The sequence below is a fragment of the Octodon degus genome, unplaced genomic scaffold (assembly GCF_000260255.1).
Source record: "Octodon degus isolate 3935 unplaced genomic scaffold, OctDeg1.0 scaffold00123, whole genome shotgun sequence".
Classification (NCBI taxonomy): Eukaryota; Metazoa; Chordata; class Mammalia; order Rodentia; family Octodontidae; genus Octodon; species Octodon degus.
Genome location: NW_004524699.1, coordinates 7,148,507 through 7,174,479, shown reverse-complemented (window position 1 = coordinate 7,174,479; position 25,973 = coordinate 7,148,507). Strand labels below are relative to the sequence as shown.

General features: G+C 54.7%; 2 protein-coding genes across 13 annotated transcripts in view; one reads left to right on the top strand and one right to left on the bottom strand.

The window, feature by feature from the left end:
* The window catches only part of Dnm1 (dynamin 1), a 44,569-nt gene extending 34,291 nt beyond the window's left edge, over positions 1 to 10,278 (top strand). Inside the window, exons 16-23 of one of the 8 annotated variants that reach the window (XM_023700293.1) lie at positions 128 to 237; positions 1,110 to 1,221; positions 1,644 to 1,655; positions 1,914 to 2,084; positions 3,972 to 4,213; positions 4,563 to 4,778; positions 6,862 to 6,898; positions 7,752 to 10,278. In XM_023700293.1, the coding sequence (XP_023556061.1) occupies positions 128 to 237; positions 1,110 to 1,221; positions 1,644 to 1,655; positions 1,914 to 2,084; positions 3,972 to 4,213; positions 4,563 to 4,778; positions 6,862 to 6,883 (885 nt within the window). In that variant the 3' untranslated portion in view covers positions 6,884 to 6,898; positions 7,752 to 10,278. Of the gene's footprint in view, positions 1 to 127; positions 238 to 1,109; positions 1,222 to 1,643; positions 1,656 to 1,913; positions 2,085 to 3,971; positions 4,214 to 4,562; positions 4,779 to 5,222; positions 5,225 to 6,861; positions 6,899 to 7,748 lie in introns of all 8 variants that reach the window. The other 7 variants (XM_023700290.1, XM_012516742.2, XM_023700289.1 and 4 more) reach the window with 7 other exon arrangements.
* Positions 10,279 to 10,369: 91 nt separating this feature from the next.
* Positions 10,370 to 25,973, bottom strand: part of Golga2 (golgin A2) — a 17,121-nt gene continuing 1,517 nt past the window's right edge. Inside the window, exons 2-27 of one of the 5 annotated variants that reach the window (XM_023700483.1) lie at positions 24,462 to 24,584; positions 23,343 to 23,423; positions 20,427 to 20,537; positions 20,120 to 20,163; positions 19,941 to 20,004; positions 19,492 to 19,548; positions 19,232 to 19,312; positions 18,304 to 18,342; positions 17,991 to 18,053; positions 17,817 to 17,910; positions 17,612 to 17,718; positions 16,330 to 16,388; positions 15,864 to 16,005; positions 15,023 to 15,112; positions 14,810 to 14,917; positions 14,393 to 14,480; positions 13,688 to 14,025; positions 13,361 to 13,474; positions 12,201 to 12,425; positions 12,042 to 12,117; positions 11,807 to 11,901; positions 11,322 to 11,540; positions 11,138 to 11,240; positions 10,942 to 11,048; positions 10,705 to 10,864; positions 10,370 to 10,606 (exon numbers count right to left, since the gene is read on the bottom strand). In XM_023700483.1, the coding sequence (XP_023556251.1) occupies positions 10,392 to 10,606; positions 10,705 to 10,864; positions 10,942 to 11,048; positions 11,138 to 11,240; positions 11,322 to 11,540; positions 11,807 to 11,901; positions 12,042 to 12,117; positions 12,201 to 12,425; positions 13,361 to 13,474; positions 13,688 to 14,025; positions 14,393 to 14,480; positions 14,810 to 14,917; positions 15,023 to 15,112; positions 15,864 to 16,005; positions 16,330 to 16,388; positions 17,612 to 17,718; positions 17,817 to 17,910; positions 17,991 to 18,053; positions 18,304 to 18,342; positions 19,232 to 19,312; positions 19,492 to 19,548; positions 19,941 to 20,004; positions 20,120 to 20,163; positions 20,427 to 20,537; positions 23,343 to 23,423; positions 24,462 to 24,584 (3,003 nt within the window). In that variant the 3' untranslated portion in view covers positions 10,370 to 10,391. The remainder of the gene's footprint in view (positions 10,607 to 10,704; positions 10,865 to 10,941; positions 11,049 to 11,137; positions 11,241 to 11,321; positions 11,541 to 11,806; positions 11,902 to 12,041; positions 12,118 to 12,200; positions 12,426 to 13,360; positions 13,475 to 13,687; positions 14,026 to 14,392; positions 14,481 to 14,809; positions 14,918 to 15,022; positions 15,113 to 15,863; positions 16,006 to 16,329; positions 16,389 to 17,611; positions 17,719 to 17,816; positions 17,911 to 17,990; positions 18,054 to 18,303; positions 18,343 to 19,231; positions 19,313 to 19,491; positions 19,549 to 19,940; positions 20,005 to 20,119; positions 20,164 to 20,426; positions 20,538 to 23,342; positions 23,424 to 24,461; positions 24,585 to 25,973) is intronic. The other 4 variants (XM_023700484.1, XM_023700485.1, XM_004640484.2 and 1 more) reach the window with 4 other exon arrangements.

Here is a 25,973-nt window from a genome sequence, read left to right as displayed (position 1 = left end):
CCTACAGCCACATCTGCTCCCTGACACACTGCCTCTTCCGAACAACTCTAGGTAAACCAAGTGTGGGAAGCGTCTCGTGCAGACTGTACACCCACAACACCCCCATGGCTCTTGTCTCTGCCCACAGGAGAAAGAAAAGAAATACATGCTGTCTGTGGACAACCTAAAGCTGCGTGACGTGGAGAAAGGCTTCATGTCAAGCAAGCACATCTTCGCCCTCTTCAACACGGAGCAGAGGTGCCTGCCCAGCCACCCCCACTGGCAGAAGTGGGGTGCATAGTCCATGCATCAGGAGAGGGAGCCTGGGGCTCACCCAGAGCCGTTCATTTAGCAGACAGTTACTAAGTATCTACTTGACCTGGGGTCTCCTTAGCCACCCCCCTTTCCATTCTCTTCTTTCCTCCCTCCTTCCCATTTTGTCCTTTCTTTCCTTCCTTCCTCCCTCCACTTCTCCCTTCCTCCTCTCTCCCTTTCACAGTCACTTGTCAGGGCCTGATCAGCATAAGACCCTGCCTGGGAACAAATAAGAGACCTGGGCAGCCTCATTCCCATCTGGTGTTGCCCAGGTGTCCATTGGACCAGGCCGTTCACCACCCCACCCCAGCCCTTTCTCTCTCCTACGTGGTGTATGGGGGGGTCCTTAGAAGGCTAGAGGCAGGGCTAGGGGGTCTTCACTGTCTAATGGGTGTCCCTTTTATAGGAGCTCAGTCCCTTTCTAAGCATTTTACTGCTCTTTCATTGAAGCCTCCCACTGACCATGGGAGACAGGATCTGTTATTTTTTGTTTTTGTTGTTTTGGTTTTTGGAGACAGGATCTACATATGTAGGCCAGGCTGACCTCAGACTTTCAGCAGTACTCCTGTGTCAGCCTTCTAAGTGATGGGATTGCAAGCATGCACCCCCACAGCCAACTTGGAACTATTATTAACCCATCTTCCAGATGAGGAAACTGAGGCCTGGAGAAGAGACTTTCCCTGGGTCCCATAATTAGGAAACAAGAAAGTCAGGGTTGGGCCACAGGCATGATGACACCTAAGTCCAGGCCTTCCCTCAACCCCAGAGAAAACCAGGACCCCTCCCACCTTCTCTCTACCTGTCCTGTCTTGCAGGAACGTCTACAAGGATTATCGGCAGCTAGAACTGGCCTGCGAGACACAGGAGGAGGTGGACAGCTGGAAGGCCTCCTTCCTGCGGGCTGGCGTGTACCCTGAGCGTGTTGGGGTGAGCAGGAGGCTGGGAAGAGAAAGGCACCACCCTCAGAAATCCAAGTCATGCCAGGCTTCTGGGCCCTTCCATGGCTGACGGAGAGCTGGCATCTCCTACCCCCTGCCTGCCCTGGGGCAGGAGCAGAGTGAGGCCTCAGCATCCCAGACTGTGTGGCAGCAGTTCTGCGCGGTCCCCCACCTGCCATGCCTGCACCTGTCACATGACGGCAGCATCCAGTGCTGCCCACCCTTTCTCCTCTTTCACTGGGCAATGTCTAGAGCTGCCTCAGAGTTGGGGTGCAGGGTCCAGGTGCACTCAATGCCTCTCCCTTTCCTCTCTTTCTGTTTCTGCACCCCTGGTGGCGGTGGTGGTGGTGGCGCTGGTGGTGGTGACAATGCTGGTGTGCTGGCCTCTGTGGCTTCCTGTGGGCCTCCTAGGACAAGGAGAAAGTGAGTGTGCCCCTCCTTTGCCTCCTGCCAGCTGCCTCCAGCCTGGCACGAGCTCTGACCTGGTCTTCAAGCAAGGGAGTTTGGAGATGTCCCCTTCTAACATCTGCACTGGGACACTGAGGCAGTTTCTAAGCACTGGAGTCAGAGCTGAGACAAGGGCAACTGAGAGTCTGGGGTCTTGAGGCACACAGGGTAGTCAGCCTGACGTCCTGGGGCCTGGGCCCGGTCACACTGATATCCTTCTGTCCCCAACGGCAGGCCAGTGAGACAGAGGAGAATGGCTCAGACAGCTTCATGCACTCCATGGACCCCCAGCTGGAGCGGCAGGTAGAAACCATTCGGAACCTGGTGGACTCCTACATGGCCATTGTCAACAAGACTGTGCGGGACCTCATGCCGAAGACCATCATGCACCTCATGATCAACAACGTACGTGCACTCGCTGGGGCCCAGGGTGGGAGCTGTGGGACCAGGCCTGGGAGATGCTGAGCAGGGCCCATCACAGCCATGCCTAGGCAGGAGGCCAGGTCCACACCAGAGCTGCCTTGGAGAAAAACAGTGTGGCTTAGTCTTTAACTGTACGTTTTATAGTAGTAAGGCCTTGTCTCAGAAAGAAAAGGGAAGGAAGGGAAGGAGAGAGGGAAGGGAGGGAGAGAGGGAAGGGAGGGAGGGAGGGAGGGAGGGCTGGGGAGATGGCTCAGTGGAATAAGCGCTTCCCTGGCAAGTGCAAGAGCCTGAGTTCAATCCCCTGTTCCTCGAAAAAAAAGAAAAGAAAGAAACACAAATGATGGAATCTATGTGTTTGGAATGAGGGGGAGTATTTTGAGGAGGGTTAATGGTAATGTGTCACTTATTGTAATTTTTTTTCAATTTAAACATTCACTGTATTTTTTCATTCACACCTCGTGAAAAGATGGCCTGGGTATGCAGTTCAGTGGTAGAATCTGCAGTTAGTGTGCCCGAAGCCCTGGTTTCTGAGTATGATCCTCAGCACTATAATTTCTTCGTGTTTTGGTTTTGGTTTTGGTTTTGGTTTGCAGAGTGAGATAGGGTCTTGCTATGCAGCTCAGGCTGGCTTTGAGCTCATTTTGCAGCCCAGGCTGGTCTCAAACTTGCAACAATCCTCCTGCCTCAGCCTCTTGAGTGCTGGGATCACAGGCACATCACACCTAGCTACAACTGTTTTTTAAAGGCTTAATTTTAATAATGTATATTTTAAGCCCAAGATACCCAAAATTATTTTTCAACATGTAAACAGTCCAGAAAGCATTAATGTGATATTTAATATACCCTTTTTCACACAAAGTTTTCCAGATCCTATTCAGACATTGTTTCCATTGGAAATATTTAAGTGGGCTTTTTTTGTTGTTGTTGTTGTTTTGGTTTTGTTTTTGGTTTGTTTGTTTGTTTGTTTTTTGCTTGTTTGTTTTATGTATTTGGTACAGAGTCTCACTGTGCAGCTCAGACTCAAAGTGATCCTCCAGTTTTCAGCCTTCCTAGAGCTGGGATTACAGGCTTGCACCACCAGCCCCCACCTCGATTGCCAGGAGTTGGGCCCACATGGCATGGGATACCAGGGGATCAAACCCCCAGTCCCTGCATTTGCCTAACCAGGCGTTTAGTCCACTGAGCTATCTCTCTGGTCCTGGAAATATTTAGATTTTATGAAAATTATAGTTGAAGTCAGGGGAGGTGTCACAGGCCTGTCATACCAATACTCAGGAGGCTGAGGCAGGAGAATCACTGAGTTTGAGGCCAGCACTACATAGCAAGACTCTGTCTCAGAAAAAAAAATAGAGACACATATTTTACCCAATCCAGGCACATACTTATACCTGTTACTCTTTCTCAAGGGCTCACAACATTTTAAACTATCAGCTTCCTTCCAAAACTGAGTAGGCACGGGGCTGGTGAGATGGCTCAGTGGTCTAAAGCACCTACTTAGAACAAGCTTAGCTAAAGCACAGGGACCGCGGTTCAATCCCCCAGCACCACATGCCAGCCAGCCCCACCCCCTGGTGGGCTGAGCTGGCCACACACACACACACACACATAAATAAAAATTAAAAAAAAAAAAAACTGAGTAGGCAGATAGCTTAGTAGCACAGTAGGTTCTGGGCCACCTCTCAACAGTGGCTTCGATCGGGGACTTTTCCTTTGGGTGGCTCAGTGGAGAAAGGAGTAGGAAGTCTCCGAGGTCAGGTGCGAAACCGCCTAAGCTCAGCCCAGCGCACGGTCCAGCAGGGCCTGGTGGGGTGGGCATGGGGCCCAGGCGTCAGGTCCCAGCCACGTGCCCTTTTTGCCGGCCGTCCTCAGACCAAGGAGTTCATCTTCTCGGAGCTGCTGGCCAACCTGTACTCGTGCGGGGACCAGAATACGCTGATGGAGGAGTCCGCAGAGCAGGCGCAGCGGCGCGACGAGATGCTGCGCATGTACCACGCACTGAAGGAGGCTCTCAGCATCATCGGCGACATCAACACGACCACCGTCAGCACGCCCATGCCCCCGCCCGTGGACGACTCCTGGCTGCAGGTGCAGAGCGTACCGGCCGGACGCAGGTACCAGGGCCGGTCCCCACGGCCCCAAAGCCCCCCAGCCCGGGGCCCGCGGGAGGAGGGCCGGGACCGGGCAGTGGCGCGCCCGCGTCACCGGGTTGGCTCCCACCTGGAGCGAGGGGCGGAGCTTAGAAAGGGGCGGGGCTTTGCCGCGGGGCGGGGCTTGCCGTGGAGCGCTGGCTGTGGGGCGTAAGTGGCACATTGGGGGCGGGGCTTGGGCTCGGGCGTACACCTAGTAGCGGGTGGGGCGGGGCTTGCGTGCATGGGCGGGGCCTGCACTGGGCTGGAGGCGGGGCCTTGCGTCGGACCCGAGCAGCTTACCTCCGTATTCCCTGCTTTGTGTCGCCCGCAGATCGCCCACATCCAGCCCCACGCCGCAGCGCCGAGCCCCCGCCGTGCCCCCAGCCCGGCCAGGGTCGCGGGGCCCTGCTCCTGGGCCTCCGCCTGCTGGATCCGCCCTGGGGGGGGCGCCCCCCGTGCCCTCCAGGCCGGGGGCTTCCCCTGACCCCTTTGGCCCCCCTCCCCAGGTGCCCTCGCGCCCCAACCGCGCACCGCCTGGGGTCCCCAGGTGAGTAGGGGCTGGAGAGGCCTCCGTGCGGGCTGGCCGGGAGGGAGGTAGAGTCGGATCTAGAGACCCTGCAGGGTGGGCAGAGCCGGACCTCTCCGCCCCAGCGACCCGGACTGGGCGGAGGGCCCGCGGAGCCTGCCCCCAGGAAGCGCTGAGTCCCGGAGGCAGTCGTTTCTGGGTTGGAGGCTGTGGGCTTGTCCCACCTGCCCCTTTCTTTTCAGCACTTGCATGGCGCTTCTCTCTTTTTTCACTGCTGGCCTCCCACGTGTTGCGTTTCTCTTTTCTCCTCTCTCCTCTCATTCTGTGAACTCCTTTCCCCAGCCCCTGGCAACCTACCTCAGGACTTACGGGTCTGAGCCCTGATCCTTTCAGGACGTGTGGATGTCATTCAGTTACATCCAGAGGCTGCCTGATGCCCCACTCCCAGGCCCAAACTCTTTTGAGCAGTCCACCTGGTGTCCAGCCTCTGGCCTGTAAGAGACCAAGCTGTGACTCTGACCACTGCAAATTGTGTGTGAGCTGTGTGAGGTGCGTGTGGGCGTGCAGGCGCGAGTGTGAGTGTGGCACCCAGGCGTGGGATAGGACAGGGAGCGGCTGGAGAGGAGCCTGGGAGGCATGGGTGTCCTGGTGGCTTTTCCTTCCCCTGCCTCTGGCCCAGCCTGGCCTAGACCAACGTGGTGGGCTGGGGCTGGGCAGCAGTGCGTGAAGCCTGTCTCATTCCCAGAGATTTCTAGAGACAAGGGATATTAACTCTTCTCCTAGCGCCACACACACACACACACACACACACACACACACACAGTTGGAGAACTAACCAGGACCTCCATCACACAAGGTGCTAAACACCCTGTTATGAGCTGTATCTCACCCTGCCTTGCCCTCCTGAGCCCTTCACGAAAGTTCCCATATCTGACTCAAGTCTCCCCAGCTTGCACAGCCCCTGATCCCTGAGGAAAAACACATTCGACCAAGAGTGTCACTTATGTCTCCAGGCGGCTGGAGGGTAGGGGCCATGTCACAGGGACTTGCCCTCTAAGGACCTGATAGGCAGCATGGTAATGGTCAAGGACACTAGACAGACTTCAAAGATGCTAGTTCATCCTGGCCCTTCAAGATACCCATTTCCTTTCCAGAGCTTCAGTTTCCCTTCCCTTCCCAAATAATAATCTTTTGCCTTTCTCCCATGGTTGGTGTGGGGATCAAGGGACACAGTGATTGTATGGCTATACGAACACTTTGCTAACTGCCAACGTACGTTCAGATGCTTCCAGGTGTGTGCTGAGTTGTGACTCAGGGAACTATGATTTAGCACGTGCTCTGACTTTGGTCTAACACAAGGGAAACATCTGCCAAATGGAGTTGAGGTCCTGCAGGGGGAGGCAAGCAGCCCAGAAGTGAACAGTTCCTCACGGCAGCCTGACCAGTGGAATCCATGGCATGATGGAAAGAATAAGGCTCAGGCTGGGCAGAATGGGAGGGCATTCTGTGGGGAGCAGCAGTCTGGGCAGAGGTCGGTGCAGGATGTTTGGGAGAGCAGCTGACCAGGCAAAGAGCATGAGTAGGTGAGGAAGACCCGGGGGGAGGGGGAGGTTGGAGAACCTTCAAAATCCTTACAAGAGGTTGACTTGATGGGACTCAAGCCTACAGTAAGGAGCCATGGATGGCTCTGGCAGAGAAATGACAACCAAATCCTAGAAAGCAACCCCAGTCCCATCCGGAGCAGTGCAGAGGCCCTCTGAGCACACCAGGCACAAGTGTGCAAGGAGCTGGTGCAAATGCCTTCTGTGTATGGGCCAGCTTCCATGTTGTGACAGCCCACGCGTGTGCTTCCATGTGCCAAGTGGCTGCATGCCCCAGATCCGTGCTGCACGCGCCAGCCAGTGAGAGTGCTGGGCACAGGGTGGTGGGAGTGGGAGGTGTATGTGTGTTGTTTATGAGCATGTGTGTTAGTGTGTGCATGCAGGGCCATGGGGCCTCACTGCATATGTGGGCACGCCTGGGCGTGTGCGTGTGTCCCCTGCCCCCAGGCCTGTCCCACTTGTGTGCATGTGAACTGCCCTGTTGATTTCATGCTGTCTTTCAGAATCACTATCAGTGACCCCTGAGGAGTGTCAGCCACGGTAGGTACATGCTCTCGGCCTGCTGCATGAACTGTGCGTTTGCCCCGCTGCACCAGCTCCATCTTTGGGGCACACCTGGGGACTGAAAGGACAGGTTCCCCCTCTCCCTTCTGCAGCTCCACACACCGTCTTCCTTTCTGTCCTCTGCCAGCTGGCTCTGTCACCTCCTTCTCAGCAAGACTCGGGACTCAGCGCCACTGCCCACGGTCTCTATAGCTGAGCCAAGGGCTCTTGGGACAGGCTCCCTGCCCAAACTGGCAGATAAGGTGCTCTCTGGAGCCACCAGAAAGGCCAGAGAGCTCATGGCTTGTGGTGTAGGGACTGGGAGTTTGGAGGGTTGCGTGTGTGTCTTGGTTCTGTGTTAATTAGAGGCCTAGAACCTCCAGGATGCCACACCCTGTCCCCAGTCTGAGCCCAGCTGCTGAGACTTGGAGCTCCAAGTCCTTCGCCAGCAGGGGTGACAGTCAGGCAGTGCTTGAGTGGAAACTCTGGTTGCTTGATGATTTCTGGAAGCCTAAGAATCCCATCCATATCCTCAGCCCACAGTGCACCTCACAGTACTCAAAGCAGGCATGGACAGGCCCTTCCCCAACTCCTCGGTATTGTCACACCTGCAGCTAAAGGCCATGTCCTCAGCGCCGGGTGAAGTACCAAAGCTACACCATGCACTTCTGAACTTGTCCTGTTGTTCCTAGGGCTGACTGTGCTTTTAGACAAGATTCGAAATGAGTTGCTGACCTGAGCCTGTCAGCTTCCAGAGTTCCACCCAGCCAGGCCACAGAATTTGCCCAGGGACCCCACGTGACACTCCTCTCTGGCCACTGACTCTCGCTCTTCTGCTTTTCCCCAGCAGGAAGGGCCCAGCCTCACCTACGCGACCTGCAGTCCCCCGACCAGCTGAGGCACCCCTCTTAGACTTATAAGTCTGGTCCCTGGCATCAACTGCTGCCCTTCCAGCCTCCCCAGGGTCCCCTCTGCAGACCTCCCAAGGGGCCTCCAGCACTCTCTCCAGCCACCCCTTTTAGATTGACCCTCCTGGCTCCAGCCCGTCTTCTTCCTCCAGCCTGGCAGCTGTTGTATGGGGCTCCCTGAGACTAGGGGTAGCCCTGAGCCAATGGGATGGAAGACAGGGTGACCAGAGAAGAGGGAGTGGGTCTGGATCTGGGTGCACTGCCTGGTGATGTGTGAGGCTGCGTGTATGGCACGGGAGGGATGCCCTGGCCTCTGCCCAGATTACTGGGGAGCTCCAGCCCACCGCCTCCAGCCCCCCATCCTCCTCCCCTTTCCCATCTGTTCCTCCACCTCCATCTCTTTTTCCAGAAGCCTCGACCATGCCCACACTGCCTCATCCCCTCCCACCGCTGCTGGGGCATGGCTGCTCTTGCCTTACCAGGTTTCTCCTTCCTTTTCTCTTCCGGTTTCTCTCTTGGCTTTCTCTCCAACTGCCAGCCGATCGGGTCAGGCAAGTCCGTCCCGTCCTGAGAGTCCCAGACCCCCCTTCGACCTCTAACCAGATCTCTCCTATTCCTCGGAGACCTCCCCAAAGCCTGCCTGGACGGCTGTTCTGTGACTTGACAGTGGCTCCCCGGCCCCAAAGCATCCCCTTCATCTGTGACTTTGTTGTAGTGGTGAGCTGACACATCCAGGCGTGACATTGGTGAACTCTTGTGCCCCTGTGTGGTATTGCTCCCGCCCTTACCTATAAATATCTATAAATACTCATATATATATATATATACATATATACATATATATGGCCGACACAGCCTCACCTCTAGTGTTGGGAATCAATCACCATGCTGTCCTTGTGGAGTCTTGTGGCCCAACTACAAGGGAACACTGTCACCGACAACCCCCCACCACAGTGTGCCACCTGCAGTGAGCGCTCTGTCCCGCTTGGCCTGTGGACAGCCGGCCCCTTGGTCATCCTTCCCGTGTCCCCCCACCCAAAGCATGGGGGCGCTGCTTTGGCAGCTGCGTGGTTCTCCGACCACCACCAGTCTTGCTGTCTCTTGGCTGAGAATAAAACCTGTACCTGGACGATGGGGAACCTGTGTCCTCGGCTGGCTCCTGTTGACTGCAGAGCACAGGGCTGGGAGTTGGAAGGAGGGTGGCTACTGGCAGAGCACCTGAAGAAGGCTCCTCCGCCGGCTGTGAACCCCCCTCTGGCCACTAGGGGGCCAGGCCTCAGGTCCAGCCTGAAGGGTGCTGGGCTAAGGGTGGCACAAGGGAGGGCTGGATGGGAGAAGCCGGCTGCCAGGAGTGGGCAGGCCAGGGCAGCAGGGCCAGTCAGGCTCAAGCCTGGCCCACTGGACGGGTTGGCCCTTGTGGCCCCCGTGGTGGTCTCCTCACCGTCATCAAGGACGTGCGGAAGATGCAGCACAGCCCTGCTGGACAGGCAGACGCTCAGGCTTCTCGCGGCCCCGAAGCCCGCCCTCTGCTGGCAAGACCCAGTCCCTGCTCCGTGAAACCTACAGGCGACCCCAGGACCCCAGACAAGGAGCACACAAGGCCAGGCTGTATGACTAAATTCATTTATTCCAAAGAAAAAGCAAAATAAACAGGAGCCGCATCACCAGGGCACCATAACCCCGTCCCCGTCTCCTTCCTCTGTTCTCTGATACCAATAAATAAGTTTCCCAGCCCCAAATAATTTTAGAGAACCTCCCTCCGGATTCACTGGCTCCAGCCTCTGCTACGATACAGGGGGCGACCCTCCCCCAGAATATACAAAATGTTACACAGGTACAGTATGTACACAGGGGCGGGAAGCCCACCCAGCAGCAGCCTCTGCCCTCGCTGGGCCTACTGCGCCCCAACAGTCATAAGGCCTTGGAGAGCGCTGCCCCACTGTCCTACCCGAAAGTGCCCCAGAGGCGGGCACCCCTGGTGAGCTGTTTCACTGATGCCTCACCGGCCCACAAAGGACCCAGCTGGCCTGCTCCCGAGTGCGAGCTGGGGCTGGGGCCAGCACTGCCTCCCACGCACCAGCCCTGGGCTCCATCCACAGAACAGAAAAGTGGAGCGCAGCTGAACAGAGGGTGCCCTGAGACCCCATCACCATCACCTGCCCACAGGGAGCCCTGCCTGTGCAAAAACCTGGCAGAGGCTGCCCACTGTCCTGCCCCAAAGTGCCTGAGCAAGAGAACGGGGGTCCCGCAGGGAGACCCTGGCAAGGGCAAGGGCGCCACCTGAAGCCCCTGGCCCTCCGAAAGCTGCCGCTAAGTAACTGTGAGCCAAACAGAAGTCCAGAGTAAGGCCTGCACCTGGCCAGCACGGCGAAGGGTCTGCACCTGTCTGTGTCCCCAGTTAGACAGAGGGTCTTTTTTCTTTTCACTTCTTTCAATTTTCTTTTTCAATATTTTATTTTGAAAAAAAAAATTTTAAATTTCATTTTTTTAAATTTCTTTTTAGTTTCTCTTACTACTTTAAAGATAAAGGCAGAGTGGGGGGACAGCCCTGCCTGCCTCTCCAGGTCTGGTGCCCAGTCTCTTCAGATCACCATGATCTTCACCTCATCGTTCTTGTCTGCCCGGTAGAAGAAGGGGATGCAGGGGTTGCTGCCCAGGCCTGGGCGCTCCTCAGGGTTCTGGATCTCACGCAGCAGCTGCATAATCTGCCTCGCCGTGGGGTTCTCAGGGGCAGAGTCCAGCCCAGTGGCTCCCTGTGCAGGCTCAGCGCTGTCGGCCAGGCTCACCTCGCGGAGGTCTTTGGAGAGAGCACGGGGATCAGTGGTGTGCTGCGCTGCGCTGCGCTGCACTGCCCTGCCCTGCCCTGCCCCGCCCCCCGCCCCGCCCCCTGCTCACCACCCTGCTCAGCCATGGCAGCACCAAGTTCATGGGCATCTTTGGTCCCTGGAGGGGGCTCCTCAGCAGGGCTGCGGGCAGCTGCCAGGAACCTGCCGTGCCACTCATTGCGCTCACCCACCAGCCTCAGCACCAGCTCCTGCAGCTCCAGCAGCTTCACCTGGAGGGAGAGGTGCTCAGTGCCTGCCCAGCTGCACAGCGGCCCAGCCGGCCAGCCGCAGGGTGCCTGGGCCCCACCTTCATCTCTTCCTTGTCCTGGGCCAGCCGGCTGATGTACTCCTCCTTCTCCCGGTGCCGCTCCTTCAGCACTGCCCTCTGATTTTGGTAGAGGGCAATGTACTCCCCTGCAAGGAAGGGTACAAATGCCAGGGCTCCCGTGCTGACCCCTGCACCCCACCGCCGGGCCCTGCTGCCTGGGGCCGTGCCCACTCACCAATGGTGTCTGTCTCCCCAGAGAGCTGGATGCAGCGATGCTCCAGCTCGTCCACCCGTTCTTTGAGCTCTGCCTTTTCCCGCATGACCTCCAGGAAGCGGCTCTGGAGCCAGGACAGCAGGGTCAGACCTGTGGCCACTGCCCAAACCACCCCTCCCAGCCCAGTCCATTGGAACAGACTTACCTGCAGCTTCTCCATGGCCACCTGTAGCGCCTGATGGCTCTCCACAGGCACACTGTCACCTCCACTCCCGGGGGCCAGGGCCACCTTCTCAGGCTCACTCTGAGATGCAACTGCCAAGTGGACGAGGCGCCGGCACTGAGCTCTCTGCTCCCTCAGCTGCCCAAGCATCCGCACCTGCTCTTCACGGGCACTGGCAAGAGCTGCATTACAAAATGCCACCTGTAGGAAGAGGGGTGGCTGTGCTGGGGGACTGGTCAGGGCCTCTGGGGGCCCCTTCCTTCCTAGGGGGATGGCATCAGGCCACTGGCTCCTGGGGAACCTGTGCAGGGGATGGAGAAACCAAAGAACTGGGGTGTTCAAAAGGACCATGGGAAGGCACAGAAAGGGGGCTGGGGAAATGGCTCAGTAGAGTAAGTGCTTGCCTGGCAAGCCCTTTAGGAAGGCAAAGAAGGCAGGACAGGGAAGGAATAGTCAGCCTGACTCACCATGGCCTCTCGGCTGTCTAAGTCCTCTGGGATGGTCACATCGGGCAGAGGAGCCTCCTCCTCCTCCTCCTTGTCCTCCTGGTCCACCTCAGTTCCTGTGGGAGCAGCCAGCAGGTCCTAGCTCACCTCTGCCACCTTACCCCATGGCATCCCCTGGGCCACTCACATCTCCCCCTCCCTTCTCTTTTAACCATGAGTCCTCCTCAGTCTCCTCCCTCCGCACAGCTTCACCCACCTCCATGGGGCAAGGCCAGGAGGCTGAGCTGGGCCTGCAGCTGCTGGTTTTGCTGGGTGGTGGCCTCCAGGCGCTCCTGCAGTCAGCAAGAAAGTGAGCAGATGTTGGATGTCAAGGTGGCAGGTCCTCCCACCTGGCCTCAGCAACTCCCAGCCTCACCTGCGTCTCCTGCAGCTCCTGGCGGGCCCTGTCCTCAGCCGTCTTGCCCTGCATCTGCTCATGCTGCAGCTGGTCCAGGAGCTGAGTGTGCACCAGGAACTGCCTGTGCAGTGCCTCCTTCTCGGAAGCCACCTGCTGCCAGGCAGCTGCATACTGCTGCAGCTGGGACAGAAGTTGCTCTCGCTGCTGCTGCAGACCCTGAACCTCCTGGTTCTTCAGGTCCATCTGCAGAAGACCGTGGGTGTGAGGCATGAGACATTCTGTTTCCTGGTTCTGACCCATGAAGAGTGGAGGTAGGCAGAGCCCAGGCCTTCTACACCCAACCTCACACTTTGGAACAGCCCTTCCCAACAATGGGACATAGATTTTTTTTTTTTTCTTTTTCTTGGGTCTCACATGTAGTCCAGGCTAACTTTGAACTTTGTAGCCAGGCTGGCCTGGAACTCTGACAACCCTCCCGCCTCAGCCTCCCAAATTCTGAGATTACAAGCATGTGGCACCACACCCAATTGTACCACTTGGACTTTAGACCCCAAATGTGATGCATCAGAGGGAGCTAACCCACACCTGCTAAACACCCTCTCTTTGAATCCTCCAAGTCTCTGAGGAAAAGGCTAATCTCCTTTGCAAGCCAAGGAAACAGATTAAGTGACTGGAAACACTGAAACTGACAAAATCCAGCCTGAGCCCAAAGGGCCTCTCCTCCTGTGGCCAGGGGGCCCAGGCCTCTGGTAGTGAGGCCATCTGGACCAGGAGAAGCCCAGGCCTGCCCACCTCTAGCAGTCAGAGGCAGGCAGCAAGAATGTCACAGGATGGGCTGGTGAGATGGCTCAGTGGTCTAAAGCACCTACTTACAACAAGCTTAGCAAAGCACAGGGACTGCGGTTTAATCCCCCAGCACCACATGCCAGCCAGCCCGCCCCCTGGTGGGCTGAGCTGGCCCCACACACACACACACACACACACACACACACACAATAAATAAATAAATAAATAAATAAATAAATAAAAATAAAAATAAAATGTAAGAATGTCACAGGATGGCTCTGCAGATGCTGGGATCGCCTGTCCCCAGACTGCAGATGATCTGTCCTGGCCTCCATGGCTCCCATCCCCTGGCTACCACCCATCAGAGCCCAGTCTCATGGGGCAGGAGTTACCATGTCTGTGAGCTCTGCCAGCTTCTCCTGCAGCTGCCCCAGCTTCTTGGCCAGCTCCTTCTTAACATGCTGCTCTGACTGCAGTGCACTGGTCATCTCCACGTTCTCGTTGGTCTACAGGAAAACAAGCCATCAGTGCCACTGACGCAGGCAGACCTGGACCCAGACTGGGGGGGCCACAGTACAGGCAAGGATGGAGAATCATCCTCTCTCCCCTGAGCAGGGTTTTAGCTCATGCAGCATCTACCGATGTGATGTGCCCATTTCTAAGGGGGAAGACAAAGGCCCAGAGGGGTGTGTTGCTCGGCCCCGAAGGACTTGGCGCACCAGCCTAACAAAGCCGTCCTGCAGCTCGGCCAGCTGCTCCTTCAGCTCCCGGTTCTGCGAGACTGCGCGGCTGATGGTGGTGCGGTCACTCTGCATGCTCTCCAGGATCCGCCTGCGCTCCTCCGCCTGCTCGCCCCACACCTCGGCCTCACGCTCCAGCTGCAGCAGCCGCTCCTCCTGCTCCCGGTTCAGGCGACTCAGGCTCTCATTGTCCTGCACCTGGGCTTGGAGTTGTCCTGTCAGGCGCTCCACCTCCTTCTGCAGCTGCTTGGCTTCAGCTTGCAGCCGCTGCTCCTCCTCAGAGGGCCCAGCCGGAGGCTCTGGGCCTGGGGGCTCCACTGGGAAAGGAAATAGGCAGTCAGGCTCTGGCGACTCCAGCTTCCTGCAACACTCTTCTCAGCCTTCAGCTCCAAGTCAAGCTCCCTGCCCCAATCCTGGCTTCCTAATGACTCCTCATAACCCACTGACAGCTGCTCCAAAGCTACTTCCCAGTGTGGCTGGCAAGCGGACACATGGCCCTCTCTGTAGATAGACACACTGAAGCTCAGAGAGATGACAAGACACGCATCCCCTGGCACAGGCCCCTGGCCTCCGCCACAGTGCCCTGAAGCCTAGCCCACACCTTGGGGAAATCTAAGCCACACCCACAGCCTGGGCCCTACCTGGGGCGCTGCTTGCTCCCAAGTCATTCCCATCCCTGCTCACCCAGCTGGCTCCTCAGTTCAGCCACACTGCTCTCCAGCTCCCGTATCTGACTCACGCTGCGCTCCTTCTCCTCCTTCAGTGTGTGCACCTGCCCAAGGTACAGGGGACAGTGGAGGGACAGGGGCTGGTGACCACAGGCTTACTTCCCTTCTGGCCCCACTGCCACAAAACCCACACACAGAGCTAGGATGGTGGCACATGCTGTAATCCCAGCAATCAGGAGGCTGAGGCAGGAGGATTGCTGAGTTCAAAGCCAACCTGGGCTACATAGTGAGTTCAAAGCCTGCCTAAACTACAGTGAGACCCTGTCTCAAAAAGAACCCACACACAGAAGCACACAGGAAGCAGTCCCATCCCGGCTGAGCAGATGCCCAGCATGGCCATGCAGTGTGAGCCACCAAGGGCCATATGCTTCACCTGCTCTGACATCTGCCGCATCCTCTGCTGCCACATGGACCGCTCTTCCTTCCGGTTCTCCGTGTACTGCTCTCTCTCCAGCTGCAGTTGTCTCAGTGATTCCGTCAGCTGCAGGAGCATCCAGAAGGGAGGAAGCGCTACCGCCAGTCCTCACCTGCTGCCGGCCACATGGGCCCATCTGCCTCCCACACACCTTCCTCTGCGAAATCTCACCTGCGCCACTTGTGTCTCCAGCCGCGCCCGGTCCTCCAGGGCCTGCTGGAACTGCTGGTCACCGTCAGTGGATGCAGACCCACTTGAGAACTGGATAGAGAACGATGACGTTTAGACCTGGGAGCCCAGACCGCTCCACCTGCAGCCCCCGCAAGAGCGTGCTAGGAAGGTGCACACTCCAGGCTCCTGAGCACTGACAGTGAAGAACAAGCCCTGCCCGAAAGGGAAGGGAAACAGACTCCGGGCCAGCCAGCAGGCCGAGGCAGGGGGATAGCAAGTTCCAGCCCAGTTTGCGTAAGTCCATAACTTAGTGAGACCTTGGCTCAAAATGAAAACATAAAAAAGGCCTCAGGATACAGCTCAGTGTAGAGACCCTGCATGTGATTCCCAGTACCACAGTACTTTAAAAAAACAAAACAAAAATAACACTGAGGGCCGGCCAAATAGCTCGGCAGATTAAGGCACCTAGTTAGGCAGAGGGCAGTGGCCAGGGTTGGCATGCTGGGCTGGTCCCGCCCCTGGGGCACACTGAGACAGCAACTGAGACTGGGCATGGTGGCGCCCACCTATAATCCCAGCTCTTGGGAGGCTGAAAATAGGAGGATCACTACGAGTATGTAGCACAGGCTGGCTTCAAACTCATAGCAATCCCCCTTCCTCAGCTTTGGAGTGCTGGGATTATCTGTGTACACCATCATACCTGACTCCTCCATTCCACAGGTCTGGGCAGGACCCTCATTTATCAGTCTCTAGCTATCTCTGGGCGAGTGTACGGCAAATCTTTGGGTCCCAGAGAGGGCGGTAGCTGCAGGGGCTCGGGCTGCCCACTGCAGCCTCTTACCTGCTGCAGAAGCAGCTCAGACATCTCCAGCTTCTTCTGCAGCTCGTCCACTCCCAGCTGGCTGGCTGCATTCTCTGCTGTGAGGACTCGGAGCCTCTCTTCTAGTTCTGAGTTGTGCTGCTTCAGATCCTCATTGCTTTTGCTGTAGTCAGAAGAAGTTGCCGTGCAGGAAGGAATAAACCAAGAAAAGAAACGAGCGCTTCGATGAGCAGCCTGCTACACTCACCACATGACCCAGACTGCCGGCATCAACGGGACTCTAGCAATCAAGAGTTACAAGTGGCAGGCCACAGAGAGGACTGAGTTGCCCAGGGATGCGCCAGTAAGCAGGGGCACAGCTGGGACAAGAGCTAGTTCTACACACATCCCAAGCTATATGCCCCTCCCTGTGCTCATCTGAACCCCACTCCCCACCCTGCGTCTGTACTGGAGCCCCAAGCAGCCCAGCCTCCGTTTCCCCTCCTACTTGTTCTTGAATAACTCCAGCCTGAGGGTGTCCCGTTCCTCCGTTAGCTCCTTGTTGTACTGCCAACACAAGAAGTCAACTCAGGGTTGGCAGGTCGAAGAGGGGGCCAGCACACAGACCACAGCCACAGTGACACTCCCCCCTCAACTGCATATGACATCTCTGCCAAGCTTTTCCATGCTGGTCCTGTGGTATATGTTTTCCAGTACTAGGAGTTGAACCTGGAGCCTTTACTCTAAGTCCCATTATTATGCCGTTTTGTTTTGCTTTTTGAGAGAGGGTCTCGCTATGGAATTCAGGCTGGCCATGAACTCCCTTTGTAGCCCAAACTGGCCTCAAACCCACACTGATCTTCTTACCTCAGTCTCCTGAATGACAGGTTTTTAAGTGTGCACCACCAACCCTAACCCTAGCCCTTCTCTTAGGTTTTATTTTATAACAGGGTCTCGCTAAAAGTCACTAAGCTACCCAGGCTAAGCTCTATTTTGCAACCCTCCTTGCTCAGCTTCCTACAGTGCGAGGATCATAAGCATGTGTCAACGGGCCTGGCTCTGTGTGCTCTGGTAGGATCTTGCTGTGGGTGCACAGCTGGCCCAAAGGCCTGGGGCAAGCTGTCATCCTGCATCAGCCTCCACAGTCCCTGGGACCACAGGCTCAGCCTCCACTCCCTTATGAAGCAGTTACTGTCATCTCCATTTTGCAGGTGACACACAGACACCAAGTGCCTACCTAGGATGCATGGAAGGCAGAGCTGCGCTTTGGACACCCACGTCTAATTCTCTAGGCCCATCTTACGTTCACCTTTTGATTGAATGGCACATTCTCGTAGTCTGACTCTCTCAGAAGTAAAATGTCTCTTAGCTACCCTGCTCCTCTCCCTGAGTCTATGAATCCTCTCAAACACAGTTCACATAAATCACACACACACACACACACACACACACACACACACACACACACACACGGCAACACAGTCAGCTCCTCTGGACCTGCAGAGCCCAGGCCTCACATCCATGCCCCTAGCCGCTGGCCAAGACCATGGCCACTTAAGGGCCAGAGCCGGCAGCTAGTGCTCCAGCTCCACATTCAGGGCTCACTCTATACAGCACCCAAAATTGCCCACAGCAGCCAACTCAACCCCAGGCTATTTCTAACAACTATGTAGCAAGAAAGGCCCGTGGTGCATTCCGACCAGCCAGGCCTCCATCCTACAGAAGGAAGAGCCTTCTCTGCCCCCTCAGGGATGCTGGGCTGCTGGTGGCTAGAAAGGCAAGGGGCTCACCTTTTCCACCTGCTTCTGCTGCGTAGAGACAGCAGACAGCGTCTTCTCCAGCTCTCCCACACGCTGCCTCGAAGACTTCAGGCGCCCGGCAAGATCTTCACACTCTCCTGAGACAGAGGTCGAAATGAGCCCCAAAGACCCCCTTCACCTGCGAAGCTCAGAGCAGGGTGCCAGGTGAAGGAGGAAGGGGGTTCTGACGGCCCACCTGCTTTCTGCCTGGCTGCCTGCTGAGTGTGTGCCAGGGCAGTGTGTAATTCTGCCTTTTCAGAAACCAAGATGCCTATGGTCTGAATGTGAACCTTTGGAAGAAAAGCCAAATATGCATAAGAGAGCAAAGAAACACTGCTGGGGGCTGTGGGGTGACCATGCCTCCGCTCACCTGCAGCTGTTCCCGCAGAGCCACCTGCTCCTTTGCCAACTTCTGCTGAGACTCCTGCTTCTCCTACAGCAGAAGGAAGAAGTACTTCTTACTGGGGAGGGGGCCCACAGAGATAGGATGGCTAAGAGAATGCCCCCAGAATGCTACACGAGACTAGATGATCAGGGACCCTGCGGGGATCCAGGCTGGGGTTTGGGTGAGGTGTCTCCAGGCTGGAAGAGAAGAGGACAAGCCCGGGCTCCTCCCTCTGCACCTTCACCCCATCACCCCATCCCAGCAACCATGCAATGAGCAAACACAGAAGTCACATTACTTTTTCCAGCTGCTGCACAGTATCTTGGTTCTGCTGTTTCTGTGGGAAGAATCAAAGGAAGGTGACTGGGGCTGGCCCCTTTACACCACTCCCCAGACCAGAAAGAGGCAGGCAGGGGCTGGGGACGGATTTGAGGAGACATCCTCAGATCCCACAGGGAAGTGAACAACCACTTCCTCAAACTCAAGGAAAGAGAAATGGCTTTTCCTTCCTGCTGGGCCACTGAAGGTCTGAATCTAGGCTTTTTTTTAAAGATGAAAACATAAGCTCTAGAGATGAAGAACACAGGTGACCCCCCACCAGCCTGTAGCCTCAAGGGTGCGTTCACTGAATAGCCGAGCTGTCCGGTGGGCTGGGGACCAAGCTGAGTGGCAGGAGTGTGAGGAGGAACACAGATGCCACCCCTTTTCCCTGCCATTCTCGTGACAGGGAGCCCTTACATCTTCACTCCTGGGCCCAGAGAGAGAGCTCAGCAGAATAAGCACTTGCCCGGCAAGTGCAGGGTCCTGAGTTCAATCCCCAGTACCAAAAAAAAAAAAACTTCACTCTTTCGGGCACAAGAGACTTGGGCCACCCTCTAATTCTATCTCTGCAGCAAACTCAAGTCTAGAGGAAAGGCAGCTCATCCAAAATCACAGCAAATTAGGGCCTGAGCCAGGGTAGGACATTCCACTGAGGTGACAACACAGGCCAAGTAGGACGAGGAGTCAAGCAGGGGTGTCTGGAGGACAGAGAGGAAGCAGAGGGTGGCAGGAGACAGCCAAGCTGCATGCTCTGTGCTCCGGGGTCCCTCCAGCTGAGACTTAGGCCCCCCACTACCCCATTCCCTTTGGCACCAGGGGCCCCCAGCCCCTTTCTTCAGAGCCCCAAGGGGAAACTGGAGCCCCAGTTGGCAGCATGGACTCAGGGGAACCCACTGGACTCTTACCAATTCCTCTATCTTGCTACTGAGTTGTTTGTTTGTTAGATAGCTGGAGTCCAGGGCTACTGCTAGCTCTTGGTACCGGCTCTGAGGCGCATGCAGAGAGGAGGAGGTGGAGGAGGTTGGGGGGAGAGGTAGAGAGAGCGTCATTAGGGTCAGGGGTGTGTGGGCTATCTCAGCTGGCAGTGGGGCTCCCAGGCCCCATTGTGGGAGGAGAAAGGGAACTGGCCTGCAGGTTCACTGGGCCACAGTTTAAAGTCACTCACCTCTAGATCCTTCATGTTAGCAGATGTGAGGCCCTCCCCATTGACGTAGGATGTTGACTAGAAGAGAGGAGAGGCTCTGTCCCCGCCATGTCTGAGCCTTCCAACTTGCTCTCCCTTGTCCTGTCAAACTCCTTCCTGCCTAACGTGGCCCCTCTTCCCATAGCCCCTGTGCCCACTTCTTGTGATCTTGGCCCCCATCGCCCACCCTGCGATGGGGGACAGCTCTCATCTTACGCTTTCTGCACCAGGATAAATGATGTTACCAACTGTGTGGTCCAAATCCTTCATCTGTACAGCTTCAAGGGACAAGATTCAGGGACAAGGGGACTCATCCAGTGCTACCCAGCACACTGGCTGGTCACAAGCTCTCTTGCTCTCCTATGAATCACTGCCTTGGTTTCTAAGACACCACCCTTCCCCCCTCGCAGGTTCTGGACCCCAATGGGTACCTCAGACAAAAGACCATTGAGCTGCTGGGAAAGTTGTCGCAGGCTCTCTGTGGATGAAAAAGTCCTAGGGATGGAGACACAGGGTCAGGGGTGTAGGCACCTGGATGGGTAAGAGGCTCGGGGCATAGCCTGCCTGACCCCTCAACCTGGGCATCACTGCCCAGGCAAGAAACACTCACTTGGTTTCATCCATGACATTAGGCTCGCTGTCAGCATCATAGTTCTGTTTGGAAAGAGACACAGGTGTGATTCAACTGGTGAGCCAGGAGTGGAATAAACCAAGCTCCCTGAGACTTCCTTCCATCTCCCAGGACCTCCAGGAAAAGCCTCATCAGGGCCTCCCCAGCCCAGACCCTGAGGAGAACATGTGGCAGTAGGGACCAGGCTGCCTGAAGAGAGACGAAACTCCGCAGAGGGTGCAGACTTCTGGGAAGACAACGGGATGAGACACGGGAAGAAAGCAGACCAAAGGGAAAGGGGACAAACCTGAAGTGACGCCACACTAGTAAGAGTAGTGCCTGAGGAAGGGACACCGCCAGGTGACACAGTGTCATAAGCAGCAGAAGGTGGTGCAGAAGCAGCATGGTCTTTGGGTGCCTGTCACAGAATACAGCTGGCTTTAGGGGCCATGCCAGAGAGAAGAGGCCCAACTGCCAAGGACAGAAAGGGGGTGGAGCAGGGAGGACAGCACTGCTGCAGTCAAGAGGGTCAGGCACACGTGCTGGGAGCCCTGGAGGTAGCATACGGCTCAGCAGGCTTCAGACCACATTTCACATGGCCAAAGCTCAGAGCAGGGATACAGCCTCCTTCTGGGATCCCTGAGGAGCTCAGCAAAAAGATGGGCCAGGCTCTGACCGAGGCAGCCGTACCAGGGGAAGGTGTGGGAGGCACTGTTCTTCCAGAGAACCAGCCGGTGCCTCAGTGACCCTGATGACCCTGGGTCCCTGCTGGCCGCAGGCTGGTGCGATGGGCTCAGCATCGTGGCTAATGTACCTACCCGGCCTCTCCTCTCCACACTCCCTCTTTTCTCCCTTCCTTCTGCCTCATGCCGAAGAACTGCCTGTTTGATTCATAAACAACCTATACATCCATGGAATACTATCTGCCCCCAAGGGGTCATGGGGCCACCTCCCTAGAAAAGCAGCTGGGAACAATCCTATGACTTGGAACTTGAGACCACGTGGACACCTCTCCCACTCGCTCAACTAGACACCCCTGCTTGGCCAGCTGCACCCCACTGATCCCCAAGTTGAGCCTCAACCTTAGATAAGAAATTTCAGGCTCTAATATCTTCTAATATCCATGGGCCAGATGGGCAGAGAATGGGAATGATGGGACAGCTGACATCTGACAAGGGACAAGCACTGGGGTGCCAAGGCCTGTGCTGGGCTGCTGTGCATGAGGAGGAAGCAGCTGTCTCTCTCCACAGAAAGGGCTGCCTGCTATCCAGACCCCTCAGCCCTGGCCCCTGAAAACACATGTTGACTTTCTCCCACACAGAAATGCGAGAGCCCAGAAACACAGAATGAGCCACTTCCTTCACGTTTACTGTGACCATGGCCCTGGAACCCAGTGTCCCTAATATGACTATGAGCCCAAGAACCTGGTGTTGCCTTGACAACACCTAATAGATAAGAGCTGAGGTACCGCAGCTGACACGGTGTTAGGGGAGGCTTCAGTCCTAGCCACAAACCCTGCAGGCTCTTTTTTTTTTTTTTTTTTTTATCATGATTTTTTTGTTTGTTTGTTTGTTTATTTATTTATTTATTTTGTGTGTGTGTGGCCAGCTCAGCCCACCAGGGGGCGAGGCTGGCTGGCATGTGGTGCTGGGGGATTGAACCGCAGTCCCTGTGCTTTGCTTAGCTTAGCTTGTTCTAAGTAGGTGCTTTAGACCACTGAGCCATCTCACCAGCCCTCCCTGCAGGCTCTTGATCCCTCCTGTCACCTTGGATTCCTACTGATCTCTGAGATTACACCCAGGAGTACAGGGGAGGGTATTTTTCTGAGTATTTTCAAATATACTTAACATGATTATTTTGTGAGCAACCAAGTCAATTTATAATTTTAATTTTTTGTTCTTTCACTGTGTATTGGGGATAGAACCCAACAGCACTCTACCAGTGAGCTATATTCCCAACCTTTTTAATCATTTTTGAGACAAGGTCTCGCTAGTTGCTCAGGCTGGCCTCAAATGTGTGATCCTCCTGCCCCAGCTTCCAGGATAACTGGGATTACAGGCCTGGGCACCCAGCTGCCCATAATTTTAAATCTTGCACTTAAGTGTGCCCCAGTTTGTCTGAGTTTACCAGGTGAGACACAGCACCTGAGCAGACCTGACCTCCCAGCCAGGAACACCGTGATGACAGGAAAACTGTGGAGCATCAGCCAAGGGGCCCCGTCCATCCCTTCTCCCATGCCTAGCTCCTTGAGCATAAGATCCTGGGGAAAGTTAGCTAAGGAGGATGTGCCAACGTCACATTCGGAAGAAGCCACTTCCTCGCCCTCTAGACCCAGGCTCTGCATCCCCAGAAAGTGCTCTGTGAGCTCTTGATGCTGCCATGAGCTTAGCTCTCCCTGGCTCCACCCCCACTCTCCCTGGGGATGAATGTGACCAACCTTTTACCTTGAAAGCAGCCTCAAATGCCACTGGAGTCCACTGAGCATTTGAATACTGCCACCTTATCCCCTGCTGTTTGCAGAGGTCTCTGTCTGTACTGTGGGCACCTTATCTTGCTCATTTATGTTTACCATTATTTATCAGAGTACCTTGCTACACAGGGCCCAGAGAATATGGCTAAGTGTCCTCTGATTTGTAAAACAGATTAGGGGCAGAGAGTTCCGGTCACTCAACTGCCTCATAACCACACCTTGTGCATTCAGTTTCTCTGAAAAAAAAATTAGACTTAATCCTTGAGACTCTAAGCACAAACTCTTTCTCTTAACTTTCCTTTCTTGATTTCAAACCAAGATAAATTAATTCCAAGAATGCACAAACTTCTACAATCTTCCAATCTACCAATCTACCGATCTATCGATCTACCAGTCTTTGAAGGGTAGAAGCCCAGAGGGTGTGACCCAAAGGCGTTTTGTTAATTTCTCTCATTCTGATAGCACCTCACAGGACATTCAAAAGCCAGGACCCCACACACTTGCTCTGAAAAGTTCCCAAATTAGCTTTACCCTTAAGGTATGTGTCACCTTCTCCAAGAGGACAAAAGATGTGGGGGACAGAAAAAACACCCAGTCAACCAAGCAGGTGAAGAAGCAGACACAGGCAGGCTGAGGGTTAATGGCAGCAACATAAAGTAAGCCAGCAGCAGAGGATCCCCAAACCAGAGAAGCCTCAGGGGCATGCACAGCTGGGAGAGAGCAAGCCAGAGAGGGGTCTGCGCACTGCCTCACCTGCCATCTGTCCAATGAGGGGAGCGCTACCCCATTGGAACGGTTAAGGTCGGACACCAGCACCTTCAGAATGTCCTGAATCTACAGGAGCCAAGAAGGGAAAAACAAGGGCAAGGGGAGAAAGAGAAAAGTGGCTTAGAGAGGCAAGAAAATCAGGGAGGGAAGAAGTGGCTCAGGGAAATGGAATGCTGACGAAGAGCAGAGGAGATCAGTACCAGGACCAGGGCCACCTTCCAGTCACGTCAATCAGGGTACCCAAGGAGGCAGGAACGCTGTCCCGAGTGATGGAGCCAACATCACTGGAACAATGCAGCCCTTCTGTGTACATGAGACCCTCTCCTCAGACTCAGGATGGGGAAGGCATCTAGAAGGGCTCCTGATCCCCATCTCTGAAGGGGATCACTGGGAACACAATGGACTACAGCTTAAAATTAACTCTGAAAGACACTGAGGATCAGGAGAAAAGGTGATTTTTGTGCTGACCCCAGCAAGTTAATGGTGAAGTGGATTCAAAACTCTGCGGCCTGAGGCTCCCCTCATCATACCTTGAGGCTCTTTCAGAGAGTCTGGCCAAGTGGTTGTTTTCCCTGGCCTGGTTTCCCTTGAGGTTGAGGAAAAATCAAATAATAACTAGCATTTACTGGGGCTGGGGATTTGGCTCAGTGGTAGAACGCTTGCCTAGCAAGCTGGAAGCCCTGGGTTCGGTCCTTGGCACCAAAAACAAAACATAAACCTTCCCTAAAAAACAATTCAACCAAAAAAATACGGTAAAATCAAAAACGACCAAAAACAAACAAGGCAACTAGCATTTACTGAAGGTTTACTCTGCCCTAGGCCCTAGGGAATTGACCTAAAAGCTACAACAACCTACTTAAATTTCACAAGTATACATAAAATAGTCTCTCTGTGGCAGAGGTAGATTACATATATATTTGTTTTCTTTTTAAATGCTGAGGATCGAACCCAGGGATACTAGACAGGTACCATACCCACTGAGCTATAGCACGCCTAGCCCTCAAAAGAGAATTGTAACCAGTACTACTTTTCTCATCTGAACCATGATCCTCCACTGCCACGCGAGCCCCTACCCACCCCCGAGTCTGGTCAGCCAAGACTCACGTCTTCGGGTGAATGGTCATCACCAGCAGTGCTTGTCTCAGGGTTACTGCCATTTTTCAGCTTTTTCTTCTTCTTTACTACTGCAGGACCACCAGGGCTGTTCTTCTGCTGAAACTCTCTCAACTACAGAAAGGAAAAGCAAAGATACTCACAAAAATAAGCCTCTGTTTTCATAGCCTCCTGCAGGGTGTTTTTTGTTTTTTTTTTAATTAATTAATTTATTTATTTATTTATTTATTGTGTGTGTGTGGGGGGCCAGCTCAGCCCACCAGGGGGCGGGGCGGGCTGGCATGTGGTGCTGGGGGATTGAACCGCCGTCCCTGTGCCTTGCTTAGCTTAGCTTTGTTCTAAGTAGGTGCTTTAGACCACTGAGCCACCTCACCAGCCCCTCCTGCAGGTTTTAGTACTCCTCTATCAGTTGAGCATGAAAGCACACTCTTGTAATCCCACCATGAAGAAGGCTGTGAGTGACCCTGTCTCAAAAACAAAGGTCAGGCATGATGCCACAGGCCTACAATCCCAGCACTTGGGAGGCTGAAGCACAAGGAACACCACAAGTTCAATGTTAGCCTAGGATTCATGAGTACAAGGCTAACGTGCACAGTGAGACTGTGTCAAAAGACCACAAAAAAAAAAAAAAAAAAAAAAAAAAAAAAAAGCTGTGTGTGGTGGCACAAGCCTGTAATCCCAGCACTTGAGAGGCTGAAGCAAGAGGATCACTGCAAATTCAAGGCCAGTCTAGGCTACAAAGTGAGTTCAAAGCCAGCCTGAACTGCACAGTGAGACCCTGTCACAAAAAGACAAAAAAAGACAAGTTGGAATGCTGGTGCACACCTACAATCCCAGCGACTAAGGGTATGTTATAGCAGGTAGTTCAGCACTCCGTAGACTTAATTCTTAGTACTGGGGCCAGGGAGATAGTTCAGCAGCATAAGTGCCTGCCTGGCAAGTGCAAGGTCCTGAGTTCAATTCTGGTACCGAAAAAAAGGAATCTTTAGTACCAAAAAAAAAAAAAAAAGTAAAATAAATCTTAGCCTGAAGGACCTCAAGTCCTTCAGGGAAAAAAAAAAAAAAAAAAAAAGCAGTAATTGGGCTGGATGTAGCTCAGTGGTAGGGCACTTACCTACCATGCTCAAAACCCTGAGCTCAATCCCCAGCACCACACCCCACACACATAAAAGGTAATAATGGATTTAAAAATCAATCTTCTAACTTCCAGCTCTGGGGTTTGCCATGAATCAACCACTCCCAGTGAGCAAAGCCAGAGGTAGAGGTGGAAAAGTAAACATTAAATACGCAGGAACTGTACATTTGATGGTTTAGAAAGCAGACATCCGGGTAATTTCTTTCTTTACACATCTATTAGTGCTACATACCAAGATTTCTCAAACTTCCATCAATGTGCCCTAAGAAAGGGGCAGTCAAGGGCCAGGGAGATGGCTCAGTGGAATAAGTGCTTCCCTGGCAAGCGCAAGGGCCTGAGTTCAATCCCCAGTTCCACCAAAAAAAAAA